At 35.8% G+C, this 12,821-nt stretch overlaps 1 protein-coding gene across 1 annotated transcript; it reads right to left on the reverse strand.

Moving 5' to 3' along the window:
* Positions 1-3,643: 3,643 nt before the first annotated feature.
* On the reverse strand, positions 3,644-4,150 carry LOC136122441 (translationally-controlled tumor protein-like). Its single transcript, XM_065876470.1, has one exon. It carries the CDS (start codon positions 4,058-4,060, stop codon positions 3,644-3,646), a length of 417 nt encoding a protein of 138 aa, XP_065732542.1. The 5' UTR covers positions 4,061-4,150.
* Positions 4,151-12,821: the final 8,671 nt, after the last annotated feature.

Consider the following 12,821-nt stretch of genomic DNA (forward strand, 5'->3'; position numbering starts at 1 on the left):
CTATAGATAACACAGATCAAAAGAACAGCTTGAGGGCTTCCCTGGTGGCGCAGTGGTTGAGAGTCCGCCTGCCGATGCAGGGGACACGGGTTTGTGCCCTGGTCCGCGAAGATCCCACATGCCGCGGAGCGGCTGGGCCCGTGAGCCATGGCCGCCGAGCCTGCACATCTGGAGCCTGTGCTCCGCAACGGGAGAGGCCACAACAGTGAGAGACCCGCGTACCACAAAAAAAAAAAAAAAACGAACAGCTTGAGTGTCGGTAGCTCTTGAATAGGGGATGTCAGTATCTCATGGACAACCATTTTCTCCCCCACATGCAGAAAAGCCATTGCGGCTACAGCATTCTTTCAAGATACTGTACTGATAATCTCTATTATTTTATTGGAGTTAATCCAAAAGATGAAATCCATTACCTATCTCAGCTCTAAGAGTTGCGATTTCAGTGCAACCTAAAAGACTAGATAATGAAATCTGTAAATAGGCAAAGTTTTCCTAGGAGATAGCACTGCTGTTACATTTTTATAATTTTATGTTAATTATCATATTTTTCAATTTGAATTAAAGAAACATTTTTTATATCCAAAAGTTACACTTCAGAAAAGAGTTGTAAAATAAACAATATTATTTTCTTCTCTCAAAAATTCTTTTGATGGGCTTCCCTGGTGGGGCAGTGGTTGAGAGTCTGCCATCCGATGCAGGGGACACAGGTTCGTGCCCCAGTCCAGGAAGATCCCACATGCTGCGGAGCGGCTGGGCCCGTGAGCCATGGCCGCTGAGCCTGTGCGTCCGGAGCCTGTGCTCCGCAACGGGAGAGGCCACAACATTGAGAGGCCCGCGTACCGAAAAAAAAAAAAAAAAAAAAAAAAAAAATTATTTTGAGTCCAATAGAACTTATTAAAATTTGGAGTAAGCTTTTCACGTAGATGTCCATGAATTTTCAAGTGTTATGTCCAGTGTGTGGAAATGGCCAATTGCAAATGTCTCCTTGGCATAATAAATTTAGTTCATTAGATGTAAACTCTAAACTAAAAAAAAATTCTATCGGGTCCCATAGTCTCTATAAATGTGCCCTTCACTCCCCGCTAAAATATAACTGCCTTTGGAATAAAACATTGTAATATACTTTGATACTTTCAACATTAACTGGAGATTTCAGCCAAGGAACTGAGAGTCTCTTTTAAGTATTTTACCTACAGTCTACTGACAATTTTAAAATTCTGTGTAACATACTAAAGTAGTCAATGGATATTCAAGACATCACATACACAAAGATTATTTGCCTACAACAAAAATGTGTTTTTACTATAGATAGCAAATACTTTCATAGTTCATATTTCATTCAAGATCATACAGAAGCATCCTGCTTACTAAGTGAGACATCTAGGTATCATTTATTACCAAGATTTTTATTGGCTTAGATTGAGATGCAACTGACATACAAATAAATTTCATGTATTTAAATGTCAATGTGAAGGTATTCTACATATTTTTACCCCTGTGAAACTACCTGCAATATCAAAATAATTAATATATAATACCCATCACCTACAGAAGTTTCCATGTGCCACTAAGTAATCCTTCATTCTTGCCTACTTCCATTCCATGCCTCCCTCGACCTCCACCCATCATTGGTGAGCTTTTTGCCACTATGGATTAGTTTTAATTTTCTGTAGTTTTTTTTTAAAATAAATTTATTATATTTATTTATTTACTTATTTTTGGCTGCATTGGGTCTTCGTTGCTGCGCGTGGGCTTTTCTCTAGTTGTGGCGAGCGGGGGCTACTCTTCGTTGCAGTTTGTGGGCTTCTCATTGCAGTGGCTTCTCTTGTGGAGCACGGTCTCTAGGCGTGAAGGCCTCAGTAGTTGTGGCTCGCGGGCTCTAGAGTGCAGGCTCAGTAGTTGTGGCACACGGGCTTAGTTTCTCTGCAGCATGTGGGACCTTCCCGGACCAGGGCTCGAACCCGTGTCCCCTGCATTGGCAGGCAGATTCTTAACCATTGTGCCACCAGAGAAGTCCCTAATTTTCTATAGTTTTTATACAAATGTAACCAAACAGTATATACTTTTTTTTTGTCTGGCTTCTTTCATTCAGTATAATTATTTGAGAACATTCATGTTGTAGTATGTTATAATAATTCTTGTTTTTATGTGTAGTACTTCCTTGCATGATTATATTACAATATGTTTATCTATTCACTTATTGATAGAAAGTTTAGTTGTTTCCATTTTGGGCTATTATAAATGATGGTATCATGAACATCCGTGTACAAGTCTTTGTACAGCATACTCTTTCATTTCTGTCAGGTAAATGCTGAGGAGTGGAATGGCTGCACTATATACACTACATGCACTCGGCTTCCAGAGACCGTCCACACTGCATGGCTCTTGGCCACCTTCTCCCATTTTCAAAGTCACCAAAGACAGGTGTAGTCCCTTTCATGCTTTGAATCACTCCAGCTTCTTCTATTGCCACATTCGCCTCATACAGATAATCCAGGGCAATCTTAATAAAGTATTGACCTCCATTTCATCTGCAGAGATCCTTTGTCACTTAACACAACAGATTCTTAGATTCCAGGGATTAAGGCATGAACATCTTTGTAGGAATGGGAGGGGTGAGGGGTATTATTCTGTTTGCCACACACAGTTAATAGAATAGACTTTAAATCATTTTACTTTTGTTTGGGCATCTATAACCGCAGAAACAGAAGTAACTAGCCAATTCTTTCATACGAGCAGCTTGCTGTACTGATGAGCAAAGAAGCAAACAATGTCACATGAGCAATCAGATCACCCGGAAGTCAAAGTGACAGTGCATGTGTATCAACACAGCTGTGCTATTTACACAGTGTCTCTTTAATCTGTTAGGGAAATCAAAGACCCCAACATTGTCTCTCTGGTTATTTTACTGGTGCTTTCTAAAAACCTCATAAAGTACTTTTTGACTCTGTAGGACTGTGTACAAGTTTATAGTATACAATCCTACTTGTTGCTGCTCTGCTCTGTAGAATGTTAGAAGTGAAAACAAAAAAAATATGTATCTACACGTGGTGGTTATTTGTGGGAGAGCAACATACAGTTTCTATTTTTTTTTCTTTTTTTGCTTCCAATTGTGTTAATCTTTTTTTATTCTTTTGGTAATCTCTTCCAGGGTTAACTACTTCCATTTGTAGGTCATGAAATGTGTAAGAAATCCACTTCAAATGCTGGCACTGCTATGAGCATGGTCTTTCCCTTTACTTCAACTCAATTACTTTTGATTCTTGTTTATATTCCGAGTGCCAGAAGTGGTTTTCACTGTAGAAGTTATCTGAAGATGGTCTTATGCTTTCTAGTAATGGTCTACAACCAGGCTCTAGCTTCTCCAGGAAGGCTACGCAGGATGGATTTAGATATTACATATTAAACTAAGAGACATTCTCTCAAATGAGTTTAAATGCATTTTATTTTTAGACAACCTACGTGACATACCTTTTTTCTCAAAAACAATGCTTCCATTCCAAATAAATCAACTGTTAAAATAAATGAAGAGCCCAAGATGACATCAGTCCCATTTGTCTAAGTCCTGGTGTTGTGCTGATGAAAAGCCGCAGCCAGCCAGTTATGACGACAGGTGCTAGATCCAAAGGAACAGCCAAATTTGTTAACATTTTTCCATGTCTAAGCGACCCTTAAAAAAAATCATATATGGGCTCACACCATCCTCACCGTAGTCTAGCAGAACAACCATGCCATCTGGATTCATGTTTTCACCAATAAGAAGCTGACAGTTGTTGAAATTAGCAAGTATGCGCTTGATTTGTTCTGCAGTCCCTGTCATAAAACGTTTTACTCTTTCTGGTCTCTGTTCTTCAAGTTTCCCTTTGATTGACTTCATGTAATCTTTGATGTACTTCTTGTAAGCTTCTTTTGTGTAGCTGGTTTCCTGCAAGTGATGGTTCATGACAATACCGACACCAGTGATTTCTGTGCTTTCTGTACCTTCCTCCTCAGGCCCTTGAACAGAGGCATTTCCACCAGTGAGCGAGTCATCAATGTTACACTCTGTCCTACTGACCATTTTCCCCTCCACCTCCAGACACAGCCCTTTGGCGACCTGCCTGATCTTGTAGATGTGGGAGAACACCTCAGCATGGCTGATGAGGTCCCGGTAGATGGAGCTGCTGGGAGCTCAGAGCAAGCGCTGTGCAGTCAGAGCGGTGCTGGGCCTGGGGCAGGGGTTGGTGGGGGGCGAGGGAAAGGACGGAAACGTAACCGGCAGTTTCTTTAACAGGTCAAGGATTTTATACCACTTGAAAAGGCAAACTCATGAAATCAATCAATCTGGAAAAATAGCTGTCACTATACATTTAAGAAAATTCTTTATAAGTACATAAATTTAAAGTAGAGTATATTTGTATATGAATTAGCATAAAATTGAAGTTGTTTTGTTTACAATAAGGGTAGAAAAATGCAGTGATACTTATTTAGAAAATCAACTCAAAACATTTTTATCTAATAGTAGTCAAGCTGTTTTATGGTTTTGTTTCCTATAGTTGAAGAAAATGTCATATTGAATATTTGTGATTTTTTTTTTATAATTCTGATGACACACAATGAGTAGTTTGTCTTTTCCAAGAGGCAGAATTCCCCAAATGCTCTGGTTACCTGTTTGTACAAATGTGTGACGTTTATTTATTTCTTTCATACAAAATGGGATTTCTGGCTCATATTAAATTCCAAATCATCTTCCACTTGCATACAACTTAGCATGATCTTAGCACAATCTGCACAATCTGCACTCCATGCAATCACTCAAAGTGAGCACTTGTGTTTATGCTCCTATTCAATTCTAGCTTTCTGTGTTGTTTGGATGTCCTTACCTTGGTCCAGTTTTGAGTGAGGCAGACTTGTGTTAGCTGGAGGCATATCTAGGGTTACTATGAATTGCAAATTAATTAATAGATTTTGAATTGCCATTTTTGGCCCAAAGATGCCAAGAAATCTGCATTTAGAGAATACATATTTGGGCAAGACTGAAAATATAATTAAGTTATTAAGACAGTGACCACCGTGTCCGAGACTGAATACTTATGATAGGTGGTGGATGAGCTGCTGCTGAAAAAATGTGCTTCCAGAAGAAAATGGTGAGATTGAGATTATTACCTAGAAAGATTTTTTTCAGGATGACAGATACATTTTTTTAACTTCCTCAATGGAAGCTATATGGTAATTAGGGCATCAGCTTGGATCTATGACTCTGAGAGATCAGATGTTTCAGGAATAAAGTAAAATTTAAAAAAAAATAAATAAAGTGCTGCACTTCTTACTAATTGATCTGTGGATATAATTAAAAGTGGTTGCTCCAATTATTGAAAGTGTTATTAGACCCTTTCTGCCATGAATAAGTTAGATGTTGTTGTGAGTACTTGTAAAGAAGGTGCATCATCATATATGAGCAGTTTGGGGGACATTCATTGATTATTTCTTCACTGAAAGGTAGTTGAGACAGATACTGTGTATACTAACTTGTAGCAATACAAATTGAACAAGCTATAGCCATGGAGATTGTAAAAGGATATTGACAATCATAATAAAAAAATTGTATCTATGAAAAGCGAGGTGACTTCACAGTATAGAGAGATTTTGCTTGTTCATGAGGTTGATATTAGGGTATGGGGTCTCAGAGATTTCCAATGTCCATCTGTACTTTCAAGACAACTATTGAGTGTGAGAAAAGAGAGCTAGAAGGGAGTCTGTTCTTAATGTGGGCTAATCCCCTAATTAGTTACAAAATCATTTACTTAATCATTATCAAGTAATAATTTACTGATATGTCAAAGAATTTTTAAATCATGTTATTAATATATTTTCTTTTCCCCATCATTTAAAATTTACCATTCTCCTCCAAGGTAATTATTTCATGTACAGTTTTTTAACAAGGGATTTTGATCTTAGAACTATGAGTCAAGCCTTATCTCTGTGGGAATAGAAGCTAGATGATCTAAGATGCTACTTGAATCTTTTTGGTGTCCTTTTTCCTTAGGTAAGGTGTTACCTGGAACAATGATGATAAAAATGTTGAGGTTTTACCTTAGGGCGAGTGTGACAGTGTGATCCTCAGAGGTACCATTTAGTACTCTGATCTTGTCAATTGCTGCACCCCTCGAATTTGACTGTTTCCTCTACTCATGGGATAGCATTTCCCATTCATAGGTCAGTCAGTGTTATAAACTATTCCAAGCTTTTCCATTCAGCAAGCTAACAATAAGTATGGTTTGGCATGATTGGACATAGCAAAAATGAAATCCTAGAATCTGTTTTAAAAGGCAGAAGTCTAAGACTAGTTGTCAAGCGCTAAGATTCCAGAAGCAGTGTCATAACAGCAATTGCTTTGGATAATACAATTTTCCCTCCAGAGTAACTGAAAGTACTTTAAGTAACATAGGAAAAAATGTTCCAGAACAAAGCCAAATTGAAAGCATAAAAGTTAACCAGGGGTCATAGACACCAGCAGAGAACTGAGCACAGAACATTTTTTTTAATCTACAGAAAGTTCTGCTTACTGCTCAATGCAAAGTTTGATAGAAAGTTGAAGTGTACTTTTGTTTTAGGGCATCTTAAAAGCACATAGTATCCTGTAATGTCCTCCCAACTTTTGTTTCTAAACATACATAAATGTGTCATTTTGGAAAAAAATAGATACCTTACTTAATATAGGGTATTTCTTTGCCATTTTATTTAAAACAATGCAAAAGTCTTTGAACTGAAATTGCTAGTTTTATTCAACACTTTTACTCCCAGGTGTACTGTATTTCAAATGGGTTTTTCTTCTTGTTGATAAGTGTCCTGGCTTTTAGTTTGACCATTGAAATAGTGGGAAAGGTAGTCAATCAAAACGTACTTCTGTGCATTCAAATGAACCTTTTGGAAAAATGAACAAGACTGAAATCTTTAAAAGGCCCTAGTTTGTTTACTAAGTGCAGGAGTGATTAATCTTTTCACCCTTATGTTGGCAGCAGCCATAAAATGCATGCAATTAAAGTCTATAATGCCATATTTCTATGGCATATACTGGGAAGTTGTCCAAGAGATGATAGGATAAGATAAACTGGCACAGTGTTCTGCAAATAAGAGTCCCTAATAAGTGTGTTCAGCACAATACAATTTGGACATATTCAATGGTTTAGTTAAATGTTTGTAATAATTGTTTTTCTGCCCTGGGATTGTGTTAATTTCTAGAATAATGAGACACAATACTTCTTTTAAATGGACTTACTGATTCCAAATTTAAATTAATAAACATCTTAATTGAGTTATTTTTTATTTTTTCACACATATATGTATATTTAATTTTGCATTGAAAAATAAACATGCATTTTAAAAGGTTACAGAAAACATAACTAATATTTATAAAGTGTTCACTCATTTAACCACCACTGAGGTCAAGACATAACATTCTCAGTGTTCCAGAAATCCATTTACATGCCCCTTCCCTATCACGACCCTCTTCCTCCTCCAAGATGATCAGTAACTTGTTAAACACAATTTTAAATTTGGAGAACTGTGATGATTAAGACACTATCAGTAAGTGACAATATTTTTGCTCTTTTGTATAACAAGAAGGGCTATTATGTAACATTTTAAGTTAAAAATTATTTGAAATTGCATATGAAATAAAGTTTCTTATTTGGATGGTTACAGATACTTTTTCTTTTCTATCTATCCATTATGTAATTTTTACAAAAACAACTAGCTGTTGCCCAATATGTATCCTGCTTTTATAGAATAATAGGATCCCCATATACCTGGCTTCCCTGAATATACTATACTTCCCAGGCTCCCTCACTTATGTCTGTGACCCTGTAATTAATTTCTGGCCAATGCGACACAAGCAAACATTGTGCAACAAATTTCTATGAAGGAGAAATTCTTCTTTTTTCATGTCTGTTTCCCTGAAAGCTGGGATGCTATCATGGTGACTAGCATTAGAGCAGTCAGTTTGGACCACAAGGTGAAAGCTAGAGATTGAAGATGGCTGAGTAACAGCATGGATTGGGTCAATGATGCTTGTGAAACTGCCATTGGAGCCCTATACTACCAAGTTTGTGAAAAGGAGAAACAATATTTATAACATTTGTAAGTCATTCTGTAACTGAGAGTTGAACTTAAAGCTAATGCAGTAACCAACACCTTTAAAACTGTATCATAACAAAGATATATTGGCATTACTTTCTAAGTGGCATTTTGTACAGGGCAAGTACATTTCTTTATAATAAATATATGCATTGGAAATGTTACATTAATTATACAAAGTGAATTACCACATGTATTCTTGAAAATTATTTTTAACTCAATTTATTTTAACTAACAAAATTAGTTACAATTGAGGAAGGATAAAATACAAGAATATATAAAAGATGCTTATTTGGCATTTAGAGTAAACTATTTTCCTAAGTCAGACAGAACTGTCATAGTTGTCAGCCTTGCAAGCATGGCTTTAAAATCCTAGATTGTAACTTAACACAAAAGATAGGAAGTATGAAAGTATATAAGGCACTGATAATGGAATAGAAAGACTGGCATAATGAAGAATGAACAGAAGGTAGAAGTGCCCCAAGGCATTAGTAACATTGTCAGTGCCAGAACAGGTGCTTTCAGGAATATGCCACAAGAATAATTCAATGCCCCTGGATATTTTCTCCTTTTGTATCTTCAATTTATATTGGAATAGTTCTCTTTTTAGTTCTTTTTTCATATTTGAATTTCCATATTGAAATAATTTAATATGTACACAAAAGACTGTATACAAAGTAGAAACAGCACAAAGAATTCCCAAATGCACTTCATAATGCTTCTCAAATGTTAACAACGTTCATAATCGCAGCACAGTGATAAAAACTGGGACATTAACATTGACATGAAAATATTCTTAACTCTACCAACCTTATTCAAAGACTGACATTCGCCCCAACAATGTGCTTTTTGTAGAGCAATATTCAACCCAGTCTCATGCATCCCATTCAATCATTTCTTCTTAGTCTCCTTTGATCTAACACAGTTTCTCACTCCTTTTTATTTTATGGTATTGAAGATTTGAAGACTATTGACAAGGTATTTTATAGACTGTTTCTCAGTGTCTGGTGTTTGTTCATAATTAAATTTAAGTTATGCATTTTTAACAAGAATACCACAAAAGGAATGCCATGACTTTCCTGGTGTTTTATATCAAGAAGTACACAATTATAATACATTTTCTTACTGATGGTGTTAACATTGATCCCTTGGTTAGGTGCTGTCTACGATATGAGAAACTTATGTTTTAATTTCTATCCCCAAAAGTGTTTAAGCTTGTTCATCTCTATTGTTTTTCCTCCATAAATTATTTAAAATAAGATGGTTAACTACTGAACATCAAGGTAAATTAACAGAGACTGGATTTTCCTGGCAAATCTAGCAAACAGATAATGGAACCAAATATATGAAACATTCTTATTTTTCATAAATGTGATAATAGTGCAGCACTGTGTTTACCAAGAGAATGGATACAAATGAGGTAAGTCTTATGATTGCACCAGCTCTATACATGGAAGAATTGTCAAGTTACTGTGAAACAATGGAGAACACATTTTACTGTCTAGAGACAATTTCCAGGTAAGAGTACAAGTTGGGAAAAACTAAACAGAGCCCAGTCAGCTTACTGAAATAAGAGACAGAAACCTGAGTTTGAAAAGGTGAAGAAGGCTCATGTTGCGGGATATCATACACAAAAGGAGAGACTTTCACAGGGAGATGGCTGTGGAGACCTGCAGAATGGTTCTTTCTTAAACTGTCGATACTGATCCACATGTCCATGAGAGAAAACAACCTGAGTTTCTGGAAAAATCTTCCAGGTAAAGGCAGACAAAAAGAAAAAAACAAAAACAAAAACAAATGGAGCTTCAGGAGTCTGGGAATTATTTGTGTTCCCACTGATCAGAATAGGAAGATTTCATGATTAACAAAAAATTGGACAGAATCCTCAGAATGGCATTACCTTACAAATGGGGCTAGATTAGTTCTGGACTCTTGGCTGCTCTAGACCCACTCTAAAAACACTTAAAGCAAGCTTTAGAAGGATACAGCTGACTACAAGTAACTTAATATATGTTACAACAAATCAGCATGAAAGGCTAGCAAAAATATAAAAACTAAGAACATAAATACACAATGCACATCCAAAAAGAAATTTTAAGGCAAGCAAAAAAGCAGGAAAATATAACTCCAAACCAGGAGAAAAATCAATCTATAGAATAAACTAAAAAGTGGCAACGGTAATGGAACTAGTGGACAATAGAAGTTAAAAGAGCTGTTATGAATGCTTTATATGATTGATAAGAAGGAAAAAATGTGAATGTTGAGGAGAGAAGCACAACACTTGATAGCATATTAGGACATTCATAAGATCAGCAAACTGGAAGACATAACAACAGAAGCTTCCAAAATGAAGTGCAGAGAAGACAAAACCTGAAGAAAATAAGAGCTGGATTAACTGATAGCAAGTGGTTTAACATATAAGTAATTGGACACAAAGAAAGAGAGGAGAAAGGTACTAGAAGATATAATGATTGAAAATTATTAAATTTAATGAAAAATATAAATTTGCTTGTCAAAGAATCTCAATGAACACCAAGTAAAGTAAATCTAAAGAAAACCACACCATGAAAAGTAGTGATAATGAAAAAATCTTAAAGCTTTAAGAGAAAAAAAAAGGCACAATACTTTTAAAGATGTGTTAAAGCAGACTCTTATCAGAAACAATTCAAACCAGGACAGTGGAGGAAAAAAATTTTTTTTAACTGTCAACCTAGAATTTTTATCCAATGAATTATTGTTCAAAAGTGAAGGTGGAAAAAAATACTTTATTTAGAGCAACAAAAACAAAGAAATTATTTTCAGAAGATATACATTAGAAAGACCTAAAAATCTCTAAGTAGAAAGGGCATGATGCCAAATGGAGATTCGGGGTTATACAAATGAATGAAGAGCATCAGAAATGGTAAATACACGGTATAAGCAATGTAATTTGTCTTATTTTTAATCTATTTGAAAGATAATTGACATAAATATAACAATCCTATATATGAGTGCAGCTAATAATAAAGCTTCAAAATGCACAAAGAAAAATGTGACAGTATCTGCAGGAGAAATAGACAAATTCATAATTAGAATTGCAGATTTCAATATCTCTTTTTTCAGCAATTGTTGGATCATATATACAGCAAAATGGATCTAAGGATTTATGAGATATGTTTCTTTAGAGAATTACTTGTAAGCTATACAACTCTTGTGGCATATGAGAGAGCTAGCTCGTGACTTAAACATACCTGACTCTTGTGTGAAGTGAAGCATGAAACTTACTCAGAGATTCCTCATCTTATTCTGTCCCAGGAAGTGCATGGTCAATGCAGAAGAAAGGCTTGGGAAGAAAGGCCTGGAACCCTCTCTTCTTCATCTGAGACTCCTGATTGCCTATAAACAATATTATTAGTAAATCTTGATACTTTGTTAGATCTCTCAATTTTTTATGAGTCTGATTTGACAATTATTCCCTTGTGTTAGCTCGTATGAACTGCTCTTAAAACTTTTGTCCCAGGATGAGAGGTTACATGGAACAGCGTACAGTTGACCGTGGCCTGAAGTACAGAAACAATTGGCCAACAACTCTAATGTAATATAATCAAGAAATAAATATTTATTGTTAGACACTGAGATTTGGGGAGTTATTTGTTACCCTGGCAAAGGTGACTAACATATCAGGATGTGTTTGCAGTAGGGATTCCTTTTTCAGCAATCTATAAATAGATTTGTGTTTTTAATTTAAAAGTCCCAGACACCATTTTGTCTGGAAAATTGGACACTGAGAAGGGTGACAGAATACACAAAATCACAAAAGGTGTGTAATAAGAAATGTATGCTAAGGACGGCTGGGCCCGTGAGCCATGGCCACTGAGCCTGCGCGTCCGGAGCCTGTGCTCCGCAACGGGAGAGGCCACAACAGTGAGAGGCCTGCATACAGAAAAAAAAAAGAAAAAAGAGCAAAAATGATTCCTAAACAGTTCAATCAATGCCCATTTGTAGAGATTGCAAAATCAGCTCATAGGGTTCAAAAAATAAGCTGTAAGCAACTTAAAATAAAGCAGTTAAATTATTGGAAGACAGCACAAAACATCTAAGGGGAAATTCAATGATTTTATTTCTTTAAATTTTAGCTTGTAATAAAACCACTAATATATTACAATTTCTTGCTCATTTTGCTTTTAAAGACTTGGGCAGGTAATTCCTAGCGCTTGCAATGAAGTGCATACCTAGATACCTTGACACTAAAAGGTCTATTTATGCTAACCTTCCTTCCCCCAGTATTTAGCAAAAATATAGGCTTTCATATGTTCTCCATTAAGGGTATAGAATAAAACTTTCTCTATATATAACTAGGGCCAAGTAACTTTTCAAACTTTTCTCTGATTAAGTATGTTAGCTTATATAGAAAGGTATTTGAGTGACAACTGGAGTACTTGTCAGATGTAATTTAATCAGATAAATTCAATATGAAGGGTAAAGCAAAGTTGAAAGGGAATTTCAATGCGTACATCTTCTCTAGCCTACAATGATTTTATCTTCTCTACTGATGTTTTTCATTAGCTTATTTACATATCTGTTGCTTTTTCTGTTGGCATTTTCTGGATATTTGTCATTGCAACTCTATTAAACCATTTGCAATAACCTCTCATCAAATGTAGTATATGAATCCTATATGCTATTCTCTCAACTTAATTTACTGTTTTCTTTTCTTTGTCTAGTTC

Source organism: Phocoena phocoena, chromosome 4 (genome assembly GCF_963924675.1).
Source record: "Phocoena phocoena chromosome 4, mPhoPho1.1, whole genome shotgun sequence".
Lineage (NCBI taxonomy): Eukaryota > Metazoa > Chordata > Mammalia > Artiodactyla > Phocoenidae > Phocoena > Phocoena phocoena.